Source organism: Semicossyphus pulcher, unplaced genomic scaffold (genome assembly GCF_022749685.1).
Source record: "Semicossyphus pulcher isolate SPU_LCO1_2020_fin unplaced genomic scaffold, fSemPul1.0.p SCAF_20, whole genome shotgun sequence".
NCBI lineage: Eukaryota > Metazoa > Chordata > Actinopteri > Labriformes > Labridae > Semicossyphus > Semicossyphus pulcher.
This window is the reverse complement of record NW_027211694.1, coordinates 13,532,356-13,557,136: the sequence shown is the minus strand read 5'-3', so window position 1 is coordinate 13,557,136 and position 24,781 is coordinate 13,532,356. Positions and strand designations below refer to the sequence as shown.

The following is a 24,781-nucleotide window of genomic DNA, read 5'->3' as shown; positions in this document are numbered from 1 at the left end:
TTTTTATGTAATATTGTCTTGCGTAGTTTTGTACTGTGACTTTATATTGTCTAAAAAGGAAAGGGATTTGCTTCTTTAGCAATGACCCTCACATTTTTTTCCTATTCAACCTTAATCTCTCTTTCAATCTAATGTAAATAAAATGCCTTGATCAGGTTTACGTTAAGTCGTCTTTCTTCGCACAGAGCCTAAATCTTAGATTAACTGATATGTAATCGGAATTTGTATCTTGCATCCCTTAATTTGCCTAAACCCATTCCTTACGCCTGATTATAGATAATATAGATCAATATATATAATAAAATCAGTTAAGTACGTTATTAAAAGCCCTTAATGTTTGCCTTATTCATGATGAGAAAAGGAAGCAAACATTATGTAAACAGTTTTATCTTGATGAGAAAGCTATGACTGCATCTCCGCCCCGGATCACACCCACCAGGTCTATTGCCTCTTAAACCCCACATATAAGTAGTCACACACTGACTGAAGTCCCGACCAAGAAGTGTCGACTCGTTTAAAGATCAGAATCTTGATATTCAGTCGCAAAGTGGCGAGGATTAAAAGGAAAGTCTCGCGCAAGACACGGGATGATTGTGAGGAAACTTTGACATGGTAAGTTGCAATGGTTATGGATCATGGTGCAAATTTAATTGTATTTTATTTTGATGCAGTTTTATCTTAAATAACCACATTTTTATTCATAGAAAGGACTCAATGGAGAATATTCCATATGTCTCTCCGCTGGCTCTGCATGGCTTCTCCATGGACACGAGTGGAGCGCACTACAGGGATGCGCTTCGGCTCGGACTCCCCCTCCACCTTGACCCTGCATACCTCGACACTGTGCACGGTCAGAGGTTACCCTACAGACAATTATCATATTTCCCCTTTCACGGAGCCCTCGGTGTGTGTGAATATTCCTTCGAGCCCGCGTTCATCAGAAAAAGGAACGAAAGGGAGCGTCACCGCGTGCGCTGCGTAAACGAAGGTTACGCGCGGCTCAGAGAGCATCTGCCGCACGAGTTTGAGGACAAACGGCTCAGCAAAGTGGAGACCCTGCGAGCGGCTATCGGCTACATCAAACACCTGCAGGGCCTGCTGGATACAAAGGTGTCCGGGATGGAGAGGTCACTTGGAGACGCGTGTCAGTGCGCGCAGCAGCCGCAGAGGACAGAGTGCAGCAGTGATTGAAAATCCCATACTGACCTCAGTGAGAGTGGGGAAACAGCTTACTCTTTTTTAACTAGCTCGAAATCTCTCTTTCTCTGTGATCTATGCATTTATACAATTATAATTAAAGTCAAAACAGACAATTGACAAAGTTTACTGTCTGATTTTATTCAACAGTCTTTGCATAAAAATGCTGCTTGCATGCAGGGAGCTGCAGAAAAAAACTTAATTTGAGTGAAGATTAAATTAATTTTTAAGGTTGGCATTATTTTGTAGCACAGTGGTTTTGTGCCTGATGTCTTAACAATAGGACATTAAAAACACTAATGCAAATTGCACATTTGAACTGCTAACTAAAGGAAACTCATATTCATAGCTATAGTTTAACAGAGATGTCTTTGTTATTTTTCAAGTATGTAGGTAAAATTGTTCCTTACTTTACAGACATCTGTCACAAAATGTGCCACACAAAAATATATATATATATGTGAACACAGTAGAAAATAAAGTTAATGGGACGATTGACAAGTTGAGCATCTCATTATCAAAAGGTGAATTTATTGGTCCATGCATTACTTGGAAGACTTCTAGACAAATACTTGTGTGTTATATCTTACTTATTCATGAATTTGAAAAGAAGATTAAACATTTTTAATGTCGCTGTGGTTATACATGTATCATGTGAAATTCTTTAGCTTGGATGCTCCATTTCAAAGGGTAATAAATATAAAAGACATATAAAATATAATGAAATAAATATAAGAAAATAAAAAATGTACATGTAGAGTTAAATATATACATCTTAGGCACGATAAATACAATTAAGGCAGAAAAATAAAAAATGTGTCACATTCCCGAGTGTACTGCAAGAAAAAACTTCATCATAATATTTTTTTTGACTAATTTCCTGAGCTATAAAGCCATTTTAATTTCCATTTTAATCCAAATTAAATAGCTTACATTAACAAATATTTTCTCAGACACTTTACGTGTGCAGCCCAATGTTGATAGCTATTTCTAATCTCAAAACCATGGAAAGAAATGACCTGAGGGGACTGAAAAATCCCTGTGCATTCAGTCTTTTCCTACAACTACGGAACATCACACCGCTCTATATATGCTTTATCTGCTCTAAATATATAAATCTGTGGTTACCGGACATTATACAACTATGAGTTCCCACTAAGTCTGATTGGAAAAGAGGCATTCCATGAGTGCTGATATAGAGTCTAACATCACTGGAACTGTTCACTCTATGTATCACTCCGCCTCAACCAGGTGTTCTGAATACTGAATGTCTACTTTAATCAAGCTGGTACCTCTGAATCACACAGCAGACTCTTATTTCACTGGTTGGTGATAGATTAAAACAGACAGATTAATGTACATGATAAAAACAGCTGATCTGTGGTGACATGTAGACTTAGACTTAGACTTAGACTCAACTTTATTGATCCCTTTGGGATGACTCCCTCTGGGAAATTCAGTCTCCAGCAGCTTATACAGTACAATACAATAGGAAAGAATCAGCACACAGAGGGTAAAAAATAAAGATCAAAATATATATATCTATCGATATATATATATATATATATAAAAAAGTACAAAATTAGATAACAAAATATATAAAATATACACTCTTAGAAACACACTCTGTAGACACACAGTGCAGGAGAATGTTTGGGTTGCTTGGCAACAGCAGTCCAGTTTCAGTTAAGATGTGGAACTAGTTGAGTTGGTGGAGCAAAAAATAATCTTTTTACTTCTATTTGTCACTTGTATACTGTTGTATAAAAGCAATATCACACTGGAGGTCAGGATGTTATACTGAATATCAGCACGGCTGTGATTATCTGCGGCCTCGTGCCTATAACTGAATCGAGTGCGATATTGCTTGTGTAAAATATGCTGTTATAATTTAGAGTTAAGTCAGTGAATGTTTGTGCTGGTGTGTTATTGATGTTGTTAATATGCAATCAACCTGCCGGGGACTGCACAGAAAAAATAAGTCCATCATGTAAATGTGCCAGATTAAGCCACTGGGCCTTAGTGACAATGTGCATTGTCCCCCCCTTAAATAAAACAGTAACAGTCCAAAGCGCCCAAATTTTGTCTGAATCAGAAACCGAAGAAATATTTTATCTGTGCAAGCTGATACTTTACAAGATTTTCTGAAACTGATATTCTTGTGTTTTGCACACTTATGGTCATTGAAATCTGAGCTTTATATCACAGTATTAAAGGCGTAACTCGTCCCTAAAGCACAGAAAAGACCAAGTCATTCCGCAGACAGTCTCAGTGTTTTTTAGTTACCTGAGTGCTCTTCAAAGACCACCTACTTACTGTACCATCTCAGGGACCTCAGGAAGTTTTTCCTCCCCTAATAGCTAAAGGAATGCATTTATCAGGGAGCCCTCAGAATGAAACTCCAACAACACCTCCTCCTCTGCAGCCTGTTTGTGTATTTTTACCCCCCCACCTCCGCTGACCTGCACGGAAACGGCTCGCAATTTCTGACATTCAGTAATACCAAAACCACAAACTGGAGAAGAAAACATGATATTGTATACGAAAAAAAAGGGGGGAGCAGCAGGGTGCAGTGTAAGTGAACCGTGCAGCTATGGAAGAATGGCACTGACAGCCACAAAGGCATGACAAACCCATAACAGAAGGTGTTTGCCCGTGCGGTTTGTGAATTAGAGCCGATAATTAGCCGAGTGCTGGTACCCGGGGCTTGATGGTTCAGTGGCTCTCTGAAGATAGAGAACATGAAGCTACTTAAAGGAGAGCATCCGCCATAATGGATGTTTTTGTTTCCTGATGCACACAGGCTGATGCTAATCTGATCCCTGCACAGATTCCCTGCAGGAATTCCTCCACTTACTGGAAAAGTTGTTGCTGATGCAGGGATGAGATTTAATGCAGAAGAAAAGGTTCAAACTGGAAATACATCATCACGCACTGTATGGTGCCTTCAAAATCTCAGCCCTTTGTTGAAAATTGGAAGAAAAACTGAACTAATATAATCACAGAATATATGTATAGGTGTAAAAAAGATATATTTTATGTGCATGAAGCTTGATTATTTGTATTATCCCTCCTAATGTGTTCATATGTGTGTCAGGCTGCAGATTTGTGCAGCACAGGAGAGAATATTTCCTGCAAACCTGCACAATGACTTGGTTAGATAACGTTTATCAGCTGAAGCCAGATCAGCACAGGACCACCGGGAGAGTCTGCAGCGACGTGTCGAGACAGAGAGAGCCCACATTCAGAGACGGAAGCGGAACAACTGTCAGTAACAGGACGCATAGTGATGCAGGAGGGTCCCAAAAGACGGCAGGGAAAATACTGATGGTGTCCGAATTGAAAATCTCAACTGTGCTTCAATGCTGAAAAATGCTCATATGCAATATTTTAGGATTCAAAGAATTCTTTTTCCACACTAAATTTTGCAAATTGCACTAATCAGATATCATACACTAGTGTTGCAGCCTGTGACATGTGGAAGTGTTGCAAAATTAACAGTTGACAGCATTAGCGACACCAGATAAGTTATCTATAGGACTGATCAGTGGTTTGTTATTTAAGGCCTCTTCTAAACTGATGGTATTTGTTGGGGTGGAAGCAGCGACCTAGAAACAGCAAAAATGGCAGGTGCATTACAAATTAAACCCAACAACAAATGACGCTTGTTGACTCAAGGTGAAGCTATAATTCTACATTTTTGCAATTATTCTGTCAAAAATTCTGTCGAGCTGTCCATCTCTGAAGTCGTCTGCGTCCAAGCTCCAACGGCCTCCTGCTCTAAAAAGGTCAAATTTTGCAACCTTGTCTCAGAATCCTATTTTTTGACATCTCTCCATAAATAATTGCGCAAATCATCCAAAAAAAGTTAGTCAGGATTATCTACAGCCTTCACTGATCTTAACTTCAAATTTCAACATGTCAATCTGTTTCAGTTCAATTCAGGTTGTTTTTAAAAAATGCTTTTAACTCATGATTGTGTTGCGATATTAATATGAAATCAGGGGCACAAAAGCTGTAAAGCTTATTCTCTTCACCTCTAGGGGGCGCCACAAATGTGCAAATGTATATCCCAGGGTTATAACTAAGATAGAACTTGGAAATTATTGGTTAAAGTAGGTGTGGCTACTTAATAATATTATATATATATAATATATTATAATAATAATAATAACATAATTTGTTTAGCACCATTTAAACATGAAATGCAGCAGAAGAGGTGAATATTTAAAGTTGAATTCATTTAAATATTTAAGTTCTGAGAGACAGCACAAAAAAAGCAGTTTCCATTCTGCATATTAAAGTTTGGGCTGCAGTGGTTAGCGCTGCCATCTTACAGCTAAAAATGTCGTGGTTCGAATCCCGGTTTGGACATAGGGGCCCTCTCTGTGTGGAGTTGCTCGTTCTTCTCGTGTACGTGTGGCTTCCCTCCTGCACTCCGGCTTCCCTCCCACAGTCCAAAGACGTGCTTGTTGGGTTGACTGATGGAGTGTGAGCGTGTGATTAACTGACCCCGCCTCTCACCCAATGACACCTGGGATTGGCTCCAGCCCCTCTACAACCCTGAACAGGATAAGCGGTATAAATACTGGATGGATGGAGAGAATTATAAGATTCAAGGCTTATAATTATCAAGGCTTCAGCAAAACTGGTTTGTATTGAAAAGAAGTCACAGAGACAAGTGATGCATGCTTCACAGTAATTTATTCATCTAAATACATATTTACAAGAAGGTAAAAGTCGGCAAAATGAACACCCATGTGTTTGCCTTTAAATGTGTGTGTGTAAGCAGTCAGTGCTCCTGCAATTCATCCAGCTGTTCAAGCAGAGCGTCTTTTTCCAGCTCTAACAAGGAGATCCGACGGTTCTTGTCGCTCACCTCCTGTGGGAGGAGATAAGTAACACATAGTTTCAAGGCTCATTACAATAAGAGTGTGTAAATACATTGAGATTATACTTAGATACTATTAAACATTTTGTGTGCGCCTTACCTGAGTCAGTACTGTGTTGTGCCACCGGAGGTCGCTGTCTGCCACTGCTTCAGGCAGAGAGGGGTTGCTGCTGCTGGTGACATTTGGCTCACTCATCACAGTTCCAAGAGAACCATTCACCCGCTGGATACAAGACCTGAGGAAGCAAGTCCGAGCCTGTGGAGATACAGAGAGGCGGGCTTAGAGACATCATTATTATAAGGCTGTGTGGATGTATAAATAAGTGGGCATAGATCTGATTGGAGATTGACACTTAGGCCTTTGCCATCAGTGTGAGAATGTGCGTGTGAAAGGGTGAATGTGACATGTAGTGTAAGCACAGACCATTCCTTACCTCTGCTTCACCTTCCTGGCAGGGCCCAACCCCACTCTCTGTCTCGATGTCGTCCTGCCGGGCTCTGTTCTCCTCCAGCCGCTGCAGGTACCACAATCGAGCCTTCTCCAGGATCTCCAGACCGGAGCACAGAGCGTCCTTCTCCCTCTCCAGATCCCTCAGACGCTTAATCTGAGACGGGAAGAGCACAGGTTCGTGATCAGGTTCACGTAAGAGACAAACACATTTCAGCCCGTGACCTTTCCTGCATTTTATCCTCTCTCTCTCTCTCCCGACACTTCCTGTCACATTTCACCTCTCTTCTATCTGATAATTCAGATAAGTGATGACAAGTTTTACCAAAAACAAGTAACAGAGTGCCAACTCGAGGCACTCCGAGTGTTTCCTCAAAAATGCGAGGCGCTCTGCACTGCAAAAGCAGCGCGCAAAATGCATCCCTGTCATCGAAAACAATGACAAAAAAGCCGCCCCCAGCTGCTAAAACGCTTTCTGTCTGATTGGGCCCTTAGGGTGCTCTTCCATTTTTCACCACTGCATTGCAGGCGTTCTCAACCTTTATCAAGGTTTCTCCACTAGAAGGTCATATCATTGTAAGGGCCTATAGGGTGCCCTTACAGTGGAGGAAATGTGATAAAGTGACTTTTAATGTCTCCGTCAAGCAGAGAAAACTTGATAAAGTTCTCTTAAGGGAGCTCTTCTAGTAAATGGTACTATATTGCGCTTTTCTGCTACCGCTCAAAGTGCTTTTACACTACAGGCAGAGGCTGCTACGTAAAGTGCCACTTCTCAATTTGGGGTTCAGTGTCTTGCCCAAGGACACTTCGACATATAGACTGAGGGAGCTGGGGATCGAACCACCAACCTTTCAATTGAAAGACGACCAACTCTACCACTGAGCCACAGCCCTAGAAATTATGAGAGAGGCCTTTAACCTCTTCATCCCAGGAGCCCCCGGTTAAGGTGCCCATCAATTTCAGAAACGTAATCAAGTGCACTGAAGTGTGCTAAAAAACTTTTAAAAAAGGGCCCCTTAGGGTGTCCTTCTAGTAGAGAAAAGTGCTCTTAAGGATGCTCTTCTGGTGGAGAAAATGAGTGTCCTTCAATTTGAAAAAACACGAGTAAGTACCCCTTAGGGTCCTTGTCTCGTGGAGAAAACTTGATAAAGTGAACAGATAGTGGTAAGAACTTAATAATAAATGCCAGAGGGTGCTCAACAGACGAGACAACAAGCTGAAGGGCCCTTGAGGGACAATCCCAGTGGTGAAAATGTAATAAAGCCCTCTTTGTTGCCCTTCCAGTGGAAGAAGCATGAATCACGGTGGTACAGTATAGGTTGCGATTCACCTTGGAAAATAATTCAACCTCTCCAAATATATAGCCTAAATGGTTGTATAATATTGTCTTGCGTATAAGAGGTGTAGCTGTTATACTTCGTGTGTGCTTGCATGTGGATTTTGTTGACACCAGGGGGCCGACTAACAACCTCGACCACCATACTCATACTCATAGGCCTGCAGCCTGATGTAAAAGCAGCGTGATGTTCACAGCGCTGCCTGTTGTCTTCCAGAGGCCCCAAGGCTTTGTTTACAGCAGCAGAGCCGATCTACAGAGCAGCAGGAGGCCTTTGGTCCTATTGTCTGCGCTCAGCTGGGTTACATGCACTTTAAATGGGCTCACACAGAGCTATGTGCTGCTATGACCGGGGTGGTGATGATCCACCTTTGGTATCATGAGGTCAGGACACAGTCACTTTGTAACTTAAACCGCTCAGCGAGGCATGAGTCAGGAGGACACTATAACTCATGACACTGTGCTATATTAGTGAATGATTTAATTATAGCTACAATACATAAATCAAATGTTCAAATATGAAAAAAGTGTTTTGCGTAACATAGCAACTTTGTGTCTACCAAAATAATGTAGTACTGCTGTTGTTACACCACTATAATTATAGATTAACAGTTAATAGAAAACCGGTTATTTTGGGCCTTTAACAGGAAGCTGTGAGAGCAGACCTGACATGTGGGAATGTGTCACTGGGATGACTGCAGCCATGCTACGTCCAAAACAACACTCAAACATGCAAAGATGGAGAAAATTAGGTCGACTGTACAAGTATTTAACTTATATGTCCTAAAATGTAGACACTATATATTTAAATGTGATATCTATGAGGCCAACAAACATAAAAACATGAAAAATAGAGAATTTTCCAATAAGAACGTCAGTCAAGGAGAAAGCTTTTTAAACAGCAAATAATGCATCAAAATATAACACCTTCTTTTGGGGAGTAGTTTTGCAGGGACAAAATTCATGGCTATGCATTTCTGAACGCAATGACCTTTGACCCTGGCTCGATAATACAAATAATGATGAGACTTTTTATGTATGGAGCACTTTTCCAACACTCAAACATACTTGTGCTCACTTCGCTTCACTTTCATGCTTAAATATGTATGAACATAATGTGTAGGTGTTGATGAGTAGGTCAGGAATTGAATAATTAACTCCGTAACAGAGATATAATGCAGTTATGCTAAATAGAACAGATAGAGATTTAACTGGGTACACCTGTACAGTCTAACGCAATCCATCCATCCATTATCCACACTGCTTATCCGGCTGCCTATCCCAGCTGTCATTGGGCGAGAGGCAGGTTACACCCTGGACTGATTGGTAGTCAGTCACAGGGCTGACACACGGAGACAGCTCACGCTCATATTCACACCTACGGGCAATTATAGAGTCACCAATGAACATAACGAGCATGTGTTTGGACTGTGGGAGGAACCTTCTAGCTACCTTCTAATTGTGAGGCGACAGCGCTAACCACTGCACCACTGTGCGGCCTTAACGCAATCGAAAACAACTGTTATTCCCTATTTTGTTATGACCACAGTTTTTATTGAAACAATTATAGAGGTGATAATTTAATTATATGGTTTGTGGTGGTGTTGTTGCACAGGGTAGAATTAGAGTCAGATCAGCCTCCTTCATGTGTGTGAAAATAAAGGAAAATAAATTAAAGGTACCTCTTAATAATGTATTTCAGCACAATAACACCCATGTACATGTTTTATTATGTTACATAAGTGTAAATAGAAACCAAATGTAAAGAAACATGTCTTGTTTCTCTTTTAGTATCACTTTGAATTGAAGTGTAAAAGCTTTGATAAATGTAGCACCTTCTAGCGTGTATAAATAGACATTTAAATGATTCATCGCACTCTCCAAAACAGTAGGAAAGGTCGTGTAAAGGTGGTGTTGCTAGGACTGCAATATATTCAGCAAAACATGACCTTTAACTTGGATCTCAGGGACTGAAATATAACTGAATTTACACATTTATGACAGTGTCAAATTATATAAACGTGAAGCTAAATTTAAAGAAACTTGTTTTTTTTTAATATAAATACTTTGAAAAAGGTTTCACCTCCCAAAAGAGGAACAATGTTTTTCCATTTTCATGTTGACCTTGGCCAGATTTTTCCAAAGCGGTGACACTAACACAAACTGGAGACTCAAAAAAAGGCTTAACTTTTATATCTAACAGAAAATGTACAGCTTTTAAAGGTACAAAACAACAGGCCTGTATGTGCATAGTAACAGTACACACAGGTAGCTGATAGAAATCACTACATTAGGAAAAACATACTCACACACAGGTAACTGATAAGGATCAAACACTTGCTCCAACACACTCACATATCACTCTTACAATCCCCAGCATACCCTCCCTCCTCACCCATAGGTAGAAGCGCAGCGCGTCCAGGCTGTGCAGGCTGCTCTTGAGGGGAATGATCACCACAGTGTAAGAGCCGGAGCCTGAGGAGCGACCGGCCATGGAGAGGAGATGAGTCTCTGACAGCTACCACTGCCCCATACAGCTGGCCGGACAACAAACAACAAAACCACAGCTCCCTGTGGGCTGGGCTGACTCTGAATAATACCAGAGAGAGAGAGAGAGAGAGAGAGAAAGAGAGAGAGAGGGCAGGAGTGGAAAAAAAGCAGCACGATACACAGGCACAGACAGCATGGTGCCCCCGGGGCGAGGTAATGAAAAATTCCACATGTCACCGCCATGACTGGTTAATCGACATCCAGTGACAAAGAGAGAAAAGAGAGAGAGAGAGAGAGAGAGAGAGAGAAACTGGCATTTCAGGATCAGATAAAAAAGAAAAAAAGTGGAAGACAAATCAATCAACCAATCAATTTTTATAAATAAAGTTATATCATGATATTTTGCGTACTCTGTTGACAATATGGAGAATAAAAAAATGTCTGTAGTTTTCATCTTTGTCAATTTCTTTCATACATATGCCGCGTGTTCTGGGCAGATATTAAATCTATTATAGCTTTGGCTGTTTCACCAATAAGTGTATATATAGATGAATCTCCATCTGCTCTCACTGTACAAAATTGAAACCAAAACACCCCTGTGATGGGCGCTGCCATCTTGCTCTGGTGATGTCATTTGGTGCCGGAGCTGCGTAGTAGAGATCGGAGGAGGTCGAGCTGCCGTAGCCACTTCCGCTTACCAAAACTCACACTTCACTAGTGTTGGGAAATTATGGCTCTTTGAAGGAAGCCGGATCTTAGGGCTCAGTTCCTTTCTAAGAGCCTTTCAAATGACAGCTCATCATTTGCGACCTCACAACACTGCGAGGTTGAGAGTGTTCGGACTTGCGAACGAGTCAACACACGCATATTAAAAATTCTGCGCTTTTTAAATGTAAAAGTTAACAACAGAATAATGTTGGAACGATTAATCGACGTCATTGATTTGCCAATAATTTATGACTACAGAAATGTCAACGAAAAACTACAAAATTGGCGGAGGGTTAAAATGTTGCTCACCGTCTGCACTAGGTTATGGTGAAATGATTGCGCTGCATGCGACCTATAGCGGAGTTGCAGTTGAAAAAAGCTGCCTGTGGTAACTCGGCATAAAGGGGAGTGGATCTATTGAAATTTGGGCACAACTATAAAAAGAACGGCTCTCACCTACGACTCGGTTCCCGTCGCTCTCGCCAAAGAGTCGTTCAAAAGAACTGGATTGTTCGTGAACGTCAGTTGGGTCTCCTCTCGCCGTTCCTCCTCTACTCTGCTAGTCCAGAACAGATCGACTGCAGGAGCCGGGTTTCTCAACAGAGCTGTCAATCATCTTTTTTACAGACTTAAATAACTAATTAAAACGAAACTTGTCAGAAAAATTAACACTTGGATGTAAGTCAGCATGATAAGAACTAACTATAATGACAGAAACCATGTTTGAGAAAAATGTATTTGGCATGTATTTTATATTATTTTATAGTTTGACTCATGTCCCATCTGTTAACATGGAGGAGGCAGACTTTATGACCTATACTGCAGCCAGTCAGCAGGGGGCGATAGAGAGGTTTAAGCTGCACTTTTACCGTCATGTCGTCTCTCTTTTTATACTGTTTATGCTAAATACAGAACATATAGTCAGCAGCTGCCAGAGACTAGCACTGCTTGGACTGAAAACCACAAGATCATCTGCGTATTAGATGATTCACTTGACTGTTACACATGCACCCAGTTTAACAGGCTTTCATCTACTTGGACAAATCATCAATATAAATATGAAAATGAACTGGGGAAAAAGGCCCAATATTAATCCACCATGAGCAAGCATTTTGCAACAGTGGTAAGGAAAAACAGAGACCTCGAACAGAACCAGAGTCATTAGCTGGACAGCCATCTGCCTCATGCTGCACACATGCCAGGAAGTTTGGAACTGGAGCCTTTGATTTAAGAAGATGATACAGGTGTGAACAAACTGTTTTCAGCTCCTGTGTGTTCAAAATGTTTTTTATCCTGATTACTGGCTTTACAAGAAGAACATGAGTTCTTTCTTTTACAAGCTCGAACAAGGTGTTTCTGCTCAAAGATTGGCAGAATTTCCCTGGAATCCCGTCATCCTGCAGCTGAAGCTGAAACATTACATTCCTCGAATTGAAAAGAGAGTGCTTGCGATTACTTCCTCCCTTTGGTTTCAGGCGAGCGCCCTGTCCCGACATGTTCCCAGGAATGTGACAGAACCTGGGGACGAGGCGTGGAGTGCGTACCAGAGGACATTATAGCAACTGAGCGAAGCAGTTATTACAAACAAACAGAGAGGTGGAGTACAGAGAGGAGGGTGGAGGACAGAGGGTGGAGTGCTGCATGGATTTCTGCATTGATGTTAACATCAGGGCGATCAGCTGTTCTGACGGTCAATGTCACAAGAGAGGATCAGTGCACGTTTTTTTATCACCGCCTCAGGCCGAACTGGCTGTTAGAGCAAGTGCTTGGATTGAATCCACTTTAATGCTCAGGGAGGATTTTAGTGTGCTGGGAAGACTGAAGATTCAGCCCAAAATATTAGTTTGTCTAATCATTTATTTCTCAATTTGGATTGGCAGATTCTTCAGCAAAATAACTGAAGTGCAACTTCCCCAACGGTGGGGAATTAACACACACTGACAATACAGAATATACGGTATTTGTATATGTACATGCAGGGCCGTCCATGAGGGGGAAAAGCTTTCTGGGGCCCGGCTACTTGGGGCCCATGGAGGACAGCAATAACGTTGTTCTTCCTAAATATAAGTATATTGTAGCAGATTTTTTATGGCTATAACAACCTGCTCACTTTACATTATTCCGCTTATTACACTGCTATTTATAAATGAAATATGAAATAAACTTATGAAATAAATAATTTGACACAATATATTGATTTAGAAATCATCATTTAAAAATAGTCTGTTACACTAACAGTGAGAGCTGTGTCCATAGCAACGGTTAACTTTAGCCTTCTTAAAATGAGCTAAGCTAGCTGTTCCATTTCCACTGATGGTGTAGTAAGACAAGTTGAACTGGACCGCAGGAATTGCATCGTTTAACCTTTATTGCTTTCTTTTCCTTGTTTTCGTCTCTTTTCTTTTTTTTCCCAGTGTAAACAAGCAGACGTCAAATTTACCGGAGTTCTTTCGGCGGATTGATATGATTCCAGTTAGTCCTCCAGATTGTGTAATTAGAGCCGAATCCCTAGCAACGGTCTGTTATCAAGGAATAGCAGACCTCGAAATGCCGTAATTAACCAATCAGAATCAAGTATTTAACAGAACCATATAATAAGCAATTATAACAACATTTTAATTTTACCATAATAATACTCACCATTCTTTTATCAACAAAAATTATATTTTATCTGTTGCTTTTTCAAAGTGTAACCACCCATTCTTTAAAATGGCATGACCATTTTTTTTCTTTGAAATTAATGTGACCTTAGACAGGCCACACATGACTTTAACTGCGAGGTTATTAGTGAACACACCAGAAAAGGGCCGGTGCATAATTCAGGATGGCAAAGACAGGAGGCGAGGAATACGAGGAAGCTTCAAACAGAGCCAGACTGTGAAAGCACCACCTCTACCACTGCTCACCTGACAAGACGGATCTTAATTGAACCCAAACACTAGAATTTGAACCCACTGCACCGCTGTGGATAATAATTACGTGATGTTTGTATCTGTGCCTATATAGCCCGGGTCACAGAGGAAGTCTCACACCTGTATGTTATATATAACTCAAATCCCCAGAGTTGCAAAAGCACAAAACAAATGAAGAAACAGGCTTAAATTACCTCATGGCAATGGCAGCATGGTTTGTCCTGGTCTGTAATATCACAGTGACCAGCCTGTTGTTTTGTTTTCTAGATCAACAGAAAATTATCCCGTTATTACAAGAAAACCTTTGTTATCTAGAGATAACAAGAAAAATAAGTCCAGATCTCACCAGAAATTACTCGTTATCACAGGAAAACAGAGTAAATAAAATGTATGGATGCATGTCTGCTTAGGGCTTCCGTACTAGGGCACAAAAGTCAAATCATATTTCCCATCACTGCACCGGTAAAAAGAGTCCCAAAACTTCACAGCAGTGATGGCACGCAAATCAGTTAATACACTGCTGATAGAGAGGCTTTAAATACAGACATACACTCTATAGTGTGTTTTGATTACTCAGCAGGTGTGGCTGAGTCTGTTTAACATGATGACAAACAGCTTAACAGGCTGTCAACATGAGGCCTTGATCCCACCCACTGAACTAACACGCTGCTATAAAACACTCACACACTGATTTGACTTTGACTCTATTTCCATAAAATCAGGTAAATCACACACAAGCTCTTTAAACCTCCTGAAAACTCACTCATTTAGTGTCTTTCCTACTTTCTGGGTCTCTCTTTAAAGCTGCAGTGTTGCTGTTTCACCAGCAGAGGGAGCTCTGAGCACACATCACCTGCTGGAGCTGAGAATCACGTTCAGAGCTGACATTTTGTGACTTTTTATGATATATAAATCATCATCCAGACGCTGCGGCTTTTACAGAACACCAGATGGCGCAGCGTGATTAACATGAAGAGCAGTTAAGACTTCTCCAAAAGTGTGTCAACTATTTTTAACTTATCCGCACCCCCATGGCGTAACAGCGTTTTCCGTTTGCTTGGAGAAGGAAAAAAAGCTCCAATCTTAGTTATGTTAAAACGTTTATTTGAGCATGTAAAATCCTTAGCAACCTCAGAGGTCACCTTGTATACATATCATAGGTATTCCTTGTACAGAAAAGCTGCGGTAGTTACAGGCCACAAGCTGATCAAAACATGGAACATTAAGTTGCTTCAGAGGTTTAACTCTCTGTGCTACTGCAGCAAACCCATGACCCTTATTCTCACCACAATGAATCCTTAAAACTCAACATCACATCATTACCACTAAGATATGAATCTTTTTTTTCAGTTGCTAACTTAAGTCTCTTCTGGGTATAAACGGTTAAAAAGAGAAGTTGAGATAAAAGTATAAGCAAAAAATAAACGTCTGCCGAGTTTAGCTGTTAGAGAACTTATCTCACTTTGCAGATGCCGCTTTAAAGTTAAAACACTTAAGCACCTTTCGTTGTTATCACAAAGATGCAACAAGCAAGATCATGATGACTTTCCACGGTGGGCCCCCCGAAAGGAGGAAGTTGTCGCACAAAAAGTGTGACATTTCACAATTTTTTTTCACACGTGCGGGCTGTTATGGTGCTGTCTTAAGTTTTAAATACAATGCAAACACACACACACACACTGAGGTAACACACCACAGTCCCCCCCATACTGACTTCTTTCAGTCACTACTCACTCTGTGGCTGAGAGTGGGCCCCTTGTTGCTTCCTGTCTCACTCCCTCACACACTCACACTTTCACACACATATTTTTTTTTTATAACTTTCATACATAGATTTAGAGCTGCTCAGAATAAAAATGACACATGGCGGCACACAAATAAGCACGCTTAAATTGGTCTTGTACATTTTAACAAAATACAAAAGAAGTATGACTAGGCTCTGTCAGGCAGATTTGAGACGTTACCCTCGGACACAGAGGCCGGGGCGCTCCCTTCGTCTCTCCAGCCCACTTCCAGCACCGGCCACTCCAGGCGCACTGTTCCAGATCATAGCTCCAAGGAATTTAACCCACATATGAAACCTCCCAACGCACATTCGGAAATGAAAGAAATGTTTCTTCCCACTGCCTCAATACAGACTGACACTCATCTCCACCCAAATTTAAGAAATGGATTGATAGATTGGAATCTTAATGCTCAAATATGATCACTGATGCTGAAAGTAATTGGAGGTATTCAAAACAAAGCGAAACACAGGGGCTGAAATCTTTGCCTTAAACACACTATTTCACTCTCCACTTAAAAGGCCTGTAAAGAAAATAATGATACTACCATAAAATTTGAAATTAAAGGGCTACTCCAGTAATTTACTTTTACATCTCCATAAAGTTAGGGTACTAACAAGAGACAGGTTAAAAAAGGAATGGTCAAAAACAAAGCAGCAGGGGCTGAGATATCCTGACTTTTAGTTGCTTGTAGTCAAGTGCCAAAAACACAGCATCCTACATTTCTCATAATGCAACACAGTACAATCTTCAATTAGAATCTGCTTGCCTCGGAAATACCCATTACCGCCAAAACCCCACCCTTCCATCGTTTATGGCGGGCTTTTTGATAAACTCTGACATAATCGTGACATCATTAGGGTCATTTTTTTCAAACTCTGGAAAATCTTCGTAAGCAGGGCTCCTGTATGGAAATGAAACTGAACTTTTTTACAAAAAAAGAAAAGAGAAAGGAGCAAGTGAGAACTTCTTCAACGGACGGATGACCTCATCAGTGTTTAATGTGGAAACTCCCTGTAGTGTCCGTCACACAACACACTGGCACACATTCACATGCTGGGTGTAGCTTAGTGATGACATGTGACTCCACAAGTATGCCATGTCCAGTTTTAAGGGGAAGGGTGACCTATATTTGATAGATTCCTTCGTCTACTTTCATTCTCAGTTTCTCTTTCTCTTGCCAGTTTTCGTGCAGACGCTAAAGCACACTGCTGCATACCTTGGTACATAAGCCCTGCAGCTGACCTAGTTAGCATTAATACCTCAGGTTCCAAACAAAGAATCTCCAAATATCAACCCCCCTTCGAGACATGGCATCCTCCCCTTTTCCTTCTACCTCCTCACAATTTCACCCAATCACGCTTCACGTCTCCCTGTTGAACATTTGGCAAAAGATATCGCCCTGGGTAAACACCTGGTAGTTCCATGATTGAACTTCAAGTTTTAATAAAGCGTTAAACTGTATTTGATGACTTTCAGAAAGGGAATCATGTACAGTGCTTAAGATTCGGTCATAAATGAACTGTAAGAAAGAGCTTTCTACGACAACAGCCAAACAGTTAAGGCTAACTGTTAAGTCATGCATGCAGGTTTCCTGTCCGACAGTCACAGGTGCTGCACAGATTGCACGAAATATCAGATTTTAATTGTGCATGCAACAAGTTCAGCTCAACATTCCTACAAGTTAAGACAGCAACCAATGCACACACACATTTTCTGCTCTCCTGCATCCTCCTTCATTCATTTATCCGCTCATCCAGCCAGTCACGCACACACACAAATATTATTCCCCTCACTCTCCCTCCGTTCTCCCGCGAACACACACATATATTCAGTCATGCTCGTCACGCACAGCCCGATACCACGGGGCCAGGGCCAGATGCAAACCAGATGTTCCCCAGATGCAGATAAGGGCGAAAACACATCAGCTGAAAAACTCCACCTTTTCACCTCAGCTGCAGGAGCAGAAACAGATGCAGGAGTTATGAATGGCAGGTATGGTATATTTTTCCAGCAGTTGCTTACATTACATTGCATTGAAAATAAGCATATTTAATAGGAGGAGTGAGGGTTTTATTTGAAAGTGGCATGTTTAGGGGGCCAAAATGGGGTCAAAATAAACATATTTTACGTAATATAGTGTTTCTGTGACTTTTTTTTGTCTCAGTTTGGCTTTGACGTGGAAGTAGCCTCAAGGTCAGGCAGTGAGCCAAAAACAAGTCCCTCTTAGACACATACGCAGTCAGGAAAACAAAGGATCAATTTACACCCACCCAGTCCCGCCCTTTAACCCCTATAACCCCTCCTCCTTCTCTCCACACCCGCAAACACACTCTGCAAAAACAATATTTAAAAGAGCACCTAAAAGCCTGGGCTGCTTTACAGAGAACAAGAAGCGCTTCATATTCACAGATAAACGCACAAGGCGGACATACACACACACGGGCCACTGCTGCTAAAAGGAAAATGACGCCAGTGTGCATGCGACACCGGCACCCCCCAGGCCAGCCCCCCGAGGTCCCCCCAAAACAAACACACCGAGTCAGGGTCTCTTTAGGCACATTTCAGCTTAAACCCGTTCACCCCGACATGCTAGCTCCCCCGGTGAACCCCTGACAATATCCAGCTGCCAGCGTGCGACCTTGCTCTCCCTGCACCCCCAATTTTCTCCCGCTTCAGAAGCACACACACACACTCCCTCTTTCCCACACACACATGAAATCAGAGTACAACGCACTCCTCCTTTCTCCCCCATAAACCCCACCTGTGGCCTCCACAGCTGGGCGAATACTCCCATGGAAACTCCTCCCACTTACATATGAAGTACCGTGTGTGTGTGTGTGTGTGTGTGTGTGTGTGTGTGTGTGTTTGTGTGTGTGACTTCATTTATGCATGCACTTATTCTTTTATTTCTCCGCATATCTCAAAACCCCCCCTCCACTTTTCCCAAAGTACAAAGTTCCAAAATTAGTTTCCACCCCGCCACATTTGGAGATAAGGTGAAGTAGAAATGTTGCATTGTGGGACATGGCCTGGATAATAAGTCACTTCCTGTTTAGTATTTGTAGCCCAGTTAATCTGAATTAGGTGGTTTGAAGGTCAAACAATAACTAGATTACAAAGAAAAAAGTGGTTTACAGCCATGCTAGCAGCTATTAGAGGATAAACTCAAGCATAGTGGTGTTTTAAGCTAACTTTGCTAACATGCTTGGGAAGAAAATGCTAACAGTGTGATGTAAAGCAGGTGCTATGTTTAAGTTAAGCATGTTTGCGTGCTAGCATTTGCTAATTAGAAAAAATAAAAACAGCTGAGGCTTGCGTAAATGCTTAATGAGAACCAGCCTTAGTTCTGTGTACCTTAGCTTGTACAGAGACGTAAAAAATTAAATGAGCATACAGTATATGCAGGTATAGATGAGAGCAGCAAAACGTCACTTCCTGTTCACCAGATCGGCCACGCCCCCTTTTGCGTGAAAACAAGTGCTGTTAAAGTACTGGCAGTTTATTAGAAATCACTTGCAGTACCTTTAAGCTTCTGCATCGAATTCTGTGTCTCAAACTGTGAAAAAAAAAAGATTTTCTTTACTTCCACGAAGGGCAAAGGAGGGTACAGCAAGAGCTCTGTGGCTTCAGGCTGCCTGCAGAGAGCATGAAAGCGGTATACTACATTAACCACTACATTGCAGCCCACATTACTACACTAGGTTCCTGGGGATCGTTGCTGCAGACCACCTGCTGCTGTGGACCTGCTCGACTGCAACAACTACTAACATCAGCCTTCCCCATAATATCATTATTGTTGCTGCTAATGTTAAATAGTAGACCTGTTGACTTCAACTGTTACAATTACGATTACCTCAGCCTTTATCATTACTCTGCTTCTCTCGCTAATTTATTTATTTATTTTGCTAATCTTCACCCTAGTCTACCACTATTATTGGCATTGTAACCATATGTGTCTGTTGTTGTTCATGTAACAAGGACATATGTTGTTGTTGTAACAAGAACATATGTTGTTGTTTCTCTCTTTGCCTGTCTCTATCCTGCATCTCCTTCTATCCCATTTTCGGCCCATCCAGTCAAGGCAGATGGCTGTTCAACATGAGTCTGGTTCTGCTCAAGGTTTCTGCCTGTTAAAAGGAAGTTGTTCCTTGCCAATGTGCCGAATATTGCTAAGTGCTACTCATGGTGATTCATGTTGGGCCTCTCTTTAAATAACATAACAAAGAGTCGGTCTAGACCTGCTCTTTCTGTAAAGTGTCTCGAGATAACTCTGGTTATGATTTGGCGCTATACAAATAAAATTTGATTGATTGATTGATTGATTGACTATGCATTACACCGATGATCTAACTCAGGTAACAAGGTTTAAATACACACAGTACATAGATACAGTATATACATGCATACAGTGTATGTGAAGTCAGTTTATGACACTTCCGGTCAAGCATGATGAAGGCAGACATGAGAGGATCTCATGCACACCCATAACTTTGATTATTTATCATGTCACGATGCTGATTGTTGATTGGAAACGTCATAATATATCCTTTGGCCTGACTGACTATTGGATGTGGGCTCTTAATAGCTTTCACACTGTACGGTATTCTTATTTTAAGTTATTAAAAGGATTTGTATTTACCACCATTCATATTAGAGGTACTGCTTTCACCCTAGAGGGGACGGGGCTGCGACTTTTGGGCAAAGTACCCGGATGGGTAGCTCTCATCTGTACCCAAGTATTATGAAAATATGCATATTTAGTAGGCCATATGTTGAACATTAGTAGTGCAAATGACTACCTAGAAGTTGTTGAGGCATATTACTCATAGTTGTCAGCATAATGGCGCCGCTAAAGTGAACCTCATTGGACCAGCCAACTCCTATGGATTTGTCTTCTGGAGAAATGTTTTTGTATATTATTGTGATATAAATAACCAATAGTGATTAAGATATTCAATAACATACAATAAAGTTGACCTCATGAGATAGGTAAAGCAAGATCCCCAGCATCATCCTCTGGGGACCATGAATGTCTATACAAAGTGTGAGAAGCAAAAAAAGCTGTTGAGATATTTCAGTGTGACCCAAAGTGGCATGGTTCAATCACCTGTCAATCATCCGACCATACGTACTGATCAGTTAATGTTCCTCCTACTCCTACTGTGTATATGATACAGCGTGCGTACGTTTGGAGCCTACAGCCATCCTTTACTACTGCCATGCACCGTGTGTTTGGGGTCTGATCTCTATCACCTGTCTGACTGTTTGCATATTACACGTGTGCATACGTGCATATGTCAGCGTGATGGATGAGCTGCTAGGAGGTGAAAATGTTCAGTAAGTAAATCAGCAAAAGTGAGCCCATTTTTTTGTCTTAAATAACCAGTTAGCAGACTGCTCTGAAAGCTTGCTGTAAACACGCTGTAACCTTTCACTTTTCTTGCTCTAATTTTGTGGCTGCGGCACCTCGGTTTTACACCTCTCTCTCTTCTTCTCTGTAAGTCGTTGTTTTATGTCCGTAAATCATGATTGACGTAGACAATGTACTGTCTGCGGTGGAAACCCCCATTGCACCTGTGAACCAACAACTTCCTCTCCTCTGTTTCTTGTCCTGCGCTCTCTATCAAAGCTTCACCACAGACACTTCCTGCTGAAACGAAACTGCCATACGGTACGTGCTGTTCTTCCTCGCGGTGTTCTTGTGCTAAAGATAACCACCCGGCCCTTGCTGAATTTTTTTTGTTTAAAAGGTGTTTAAATGATGGTATCGCTGTATAAATCTGTTGTTAAAGTGATGAGTTTTAAAACTAAATGAATTACACCAAAGTTAAGTTGGTCTTTGGTCAATTTTATTGTGTTTTGGTAGCGTCTTTTTAAGTTGTTTTCCTCGCAGAACTGTGAAATTATTCACTTGACAACTTGTGTTTTAAGCAGCATCCTTTAAAAAAGCTTTGTCAAGATATATTTCTATGATTATCTCTAATAACAAATATATAAAAAGCCTAAATTCCTATGCCATTTTGTAACAGCTTATTCTAGGTGTTAAACACTTAAACTACAAACATTTGTAAAATAGGGCCTGTAGTTTTAGGATATAGGTATGGTCAGCTTCCTAATGGCTTCTCTATAGTGTCCTTTGTGTGTTTTACGCACTAGTGAATCAGTAACATGTCAACAAAAAGAGGTAAATTGATTTTTTTTCTCACACATCACCCCCTGTGACAGCTCCCCACCTCACAGTCTTCTGACTCGAGTCACATTGTGCTGTGTGACTGTTGTTTTACGTGCATGCTAATGTATTCAAAGGGCGCTGACCGTGGAGGAAAGACAATGGGCTTAATGACTGCATAGACAACTGTAACATACAACACTGGATTAAGCATGGGAGGTGAGGGAAGGAGGGGTGAAGGGGGAGTACACCAAAACACACACAGCACTGTAGACAACAAGAAGAGGATTAGGAACTTAATGTTGAACAATAAGCTGACAGTAAATACAGGTCAGAGAGCTGACAAAACAGAGAGGGATCATCACATTGAGGATTCACTGTCTGCGGGTGAACCCTCAAATATAACACACAGATTAGTAAGGCATTAGGGATCTGGGACACAGCACTAATTGACTATTATGTATCATGATGGGAGAGACCCAAAATAACTACAATAAGAGTTTGTTCTGAGAAAAGGGTGTCAGTGGAGCAGCAGAAAAACCAGCAAGTATCATCACATCCTTTTTTCTAATTTAGGGACTGTATGCAAATTATTAGTGGGTCGGATAAAGAAAAGGTGGGGTTTTTTTTCTGAATTGTTCGAAATAAAGATAGGGTTAGCAATAGGGTTATGCATAAGCCAAAATACTCTCTTAGTATCAGGGCTTGATTTTCCACTTGATACCTACAGGAACTGTTGCTCAAAAAACCCCACATTTTTAGTTTAAAAAAAACTATATGCTGATCTTTATAGTTACTGGGGATTAAAAGTTATCTCCAGAAAGAGTGCACCATGTCTTTACTAGCCACAAGTTGCCTTCACTTTGCGCTTTTTATATTGTGTTTTTGGCAATTGCTAATTCTAGCCCTAGCTTGCGATTTGCTCCATAAAGAATCTCTCTTCCCAAGAAGATTAACAGTGACAGTCTTTTCAGCTTGTCCCCCAAAAGGACAATCAGTTTAAAACACAGACTCTTTTGGTTTCAAAAGTGTAGCCAATGCAGAAGTGCCTTAAACCTGCATCTTTCTAATCGCCAGCAGGGGGCGACTACACTGGTTGCAAAACAAAGTCTGATTGTACTGTGTGATAGCAGATGAGAAAATGACCCAACTTCTCGGCTGATTTATTACCTCAGTAAACATTTTCTTGATGTGTTTATGGTCTCAGTTGCTAGTTTCAAGTCTTTTGCAATAAAGTATGATGTTTATTTAGTTAACTTTGGTCCCATTTTGAATATAATTGTGGCTACAAGGGGTATGCTTTAAGGCGTGGCTATATTTGATTGACAAGTCGCTACAACTGCGGCATATCACCCCAAATGACAAACTAAAAATGGGATTGTAAAGGTTTTGAAAGGAACAGGCACTGGTGGTTGACATATCAGTTCCTGTGTTGTTCTGGAGGGCATGGAGAAAGAACTTATATAGTCGTGAAATTTGGAGGACTTCATAAAACGTTAAAAAAAGCTAAATTTAAATTTCACACCCTCTCTATCCTGATAATTTTCACACACTCCCTTATCATTCACACACTTGGTGAATTAAGTTCAACACTGAGATTGTTTTATTGTGAAACTCGTAAACACACTTGGATGCCTTTTGGAGAACTTGTTTTGCTTTCTATGAGCCTGGAGCTGAACTGCCTTGAACTTTAGCTAAGCCTTCCATGTGAAAATAGCTTTTTCCAAGAAACATTCCATAGTGGTGACATAATGACTTCTAGGACGGGGCTGTCACACTCAGCGCGCATAAACAATGACCTCTCCAAGATCACTGATACCGGCATCTCATAAACCACTTGCAGAAATGTTGCCTTTATTTGCATAATCTGAGCGGGAGAAATACCACGTGTAAGGCAGTCCAGGCACTGACTAATATGTAAAAATAGCAAGTGTGTGTGCGTGTGTGTATAAAACCTGGAATAACCTCTGTGAGTGAGGGGCGTGGGTCGGTTCGCGGGCCTCTCAAATGACTTCAACAATGTGTCACTGAAAACGTATTCAGGGAGAGGGCTGAGGCCTAAATTACATCCTTGTAACAGAGAGCTTATGTGATAATAAGAAAGAGGACACTCTATTGCTCAATCACAATTGGAAAGAAGAACCCAGAGTCTTTCATAATAGTCAAAGAAAGAATTAAATGTGTCATAACAGGTTTAGGAAGAGTTATTGGAAGTTACACGGTATAATAAGGAGAGGCTACTTAGTGTCATTTCAGAATTGGAAATGAAGGAGAAAAAACGAATAGTGTAAAAAAAGGAGTGACATTTAATACTCATGGTGATAAAGTGATCAATAATGGGCATTTTAAAGAAGGGGAAGTTACATTTATTTATTTCTAATTGATTATTATAGACAAATTAGTATAAATACCTGTCTGAGAATCCAACGGGCATATCAATATGCCTCAATTTATACATCTTTTCATACATTGCATGTGTAACTACTAAAGACAAGCAAGCAGACCAGCAAATGTTCACATCTGAGAGGCATTTTGGTCAAAAAAATTGACTTAACCTGATGATCTATATCTTTGCATATTTATTTTCTTTTGATTAATTAGAAACAATAATTTACATTTAAAACTGAATATATTTTTCATTTAATGGCAATACTCTCATAACTGTATTGTTCCTGTGAAATAAGAAAAAATCCTCATGAGGCTTGGTTTATGGTAAAATCAGACAATTCTCTTCTTTGACCAGTAAAAGTTAGTTTAAAGTTTATATGTAGCTTTGTTTGTGTGTGATTTATCACTTAAAGTTATATGTTAATAATGAAGTCAAGAAGTCAAAAACTTTTTCA

The 24,781-nt window shown here is 40.7% G+C and overlaps 2 protein-coding genes across 2 annotated transcripts; one reads left to right on the top strand and one right to left on the bottom strand.

The window, feature by feature from the left end:
• The first annotated feature begins 493 nt into the window (after positions 1-493).
• Positions 494-1,299, top strand: LOC138599503 (achaete-scute homolog 4-like). The gene is made up of 2 exons (XM_069671207.1): positions 494-612; positions 705-1,299. Exon 2 carries the CDS (start codon positions 715-717, stop codon positions 1,189-1,191), a length of 477 nt encoding a protein of 158 aa, XP_069527308.1. The 5' UTR covers positions 494-612; positions 705-714; the 3' UTR covers positions 1,192-1,299.
• A 4,585-nt stretch (positions 1,300-5,884) lies between these two features.
• On the bottom strand, positions 5,885-10,404 carry LOC138599767 (suppressor APC domain-containing protein 2). The gene is made up of 4 exons (XM_069671521.1): positions 10,268-10,404; positions 6,523-6,693; positions 6,189-6,344; positions 5,885-6,079 (listed from the first exon to the last, which is right to left on the bottom strand). The coding sequence occupies exons 1-4, from the start codon at positions 10,364-10,366 to the stop codon at positions 5,990-5,992; spliced, it is 516 nt and encodes a 171-aa protein (XP_069527622.1). The 5' UTR covers positions 10,367-10,404; the 3' UTR covers positions 5,885-5,989.
• Between the last annotated feature and the right edge of the window lie 14,377 nt (positions 10,405-24,781).

Excerpts from the sequence above, each read along its gene's own strand:
- LOC138599503 (XM_069671207.1), top strand. The coding sequence starts at position 715 with ATGGAGAATATTCCATATGTCTCTCCGCTGGCTCTGCATGGCTTCTCC.
- LOC138599767 (XM_069671521.1), bottom strand. The coding sequence starts at position 10,366 with ATGGCCGGTCGCTCCTCAGGCTCCGGCTCTTACACTGTGGTGATCATT. Across the intron at positions 6,345-6,522 it reads GCCAGGAAGGTGAAGCAGAG|GCTCGGACTTGCTTCCTCAG; the intron begins GTAAGGAATGGT and ends GTATCTCCACAG. Across the intron at positions 6,080-6,188 it reads ACAACACAGTACTGACTCAG|GAGGTGAGCGACAAGAACCG; the intron begins GTAAGGCGCACA and ends CTCCTCCCACAG.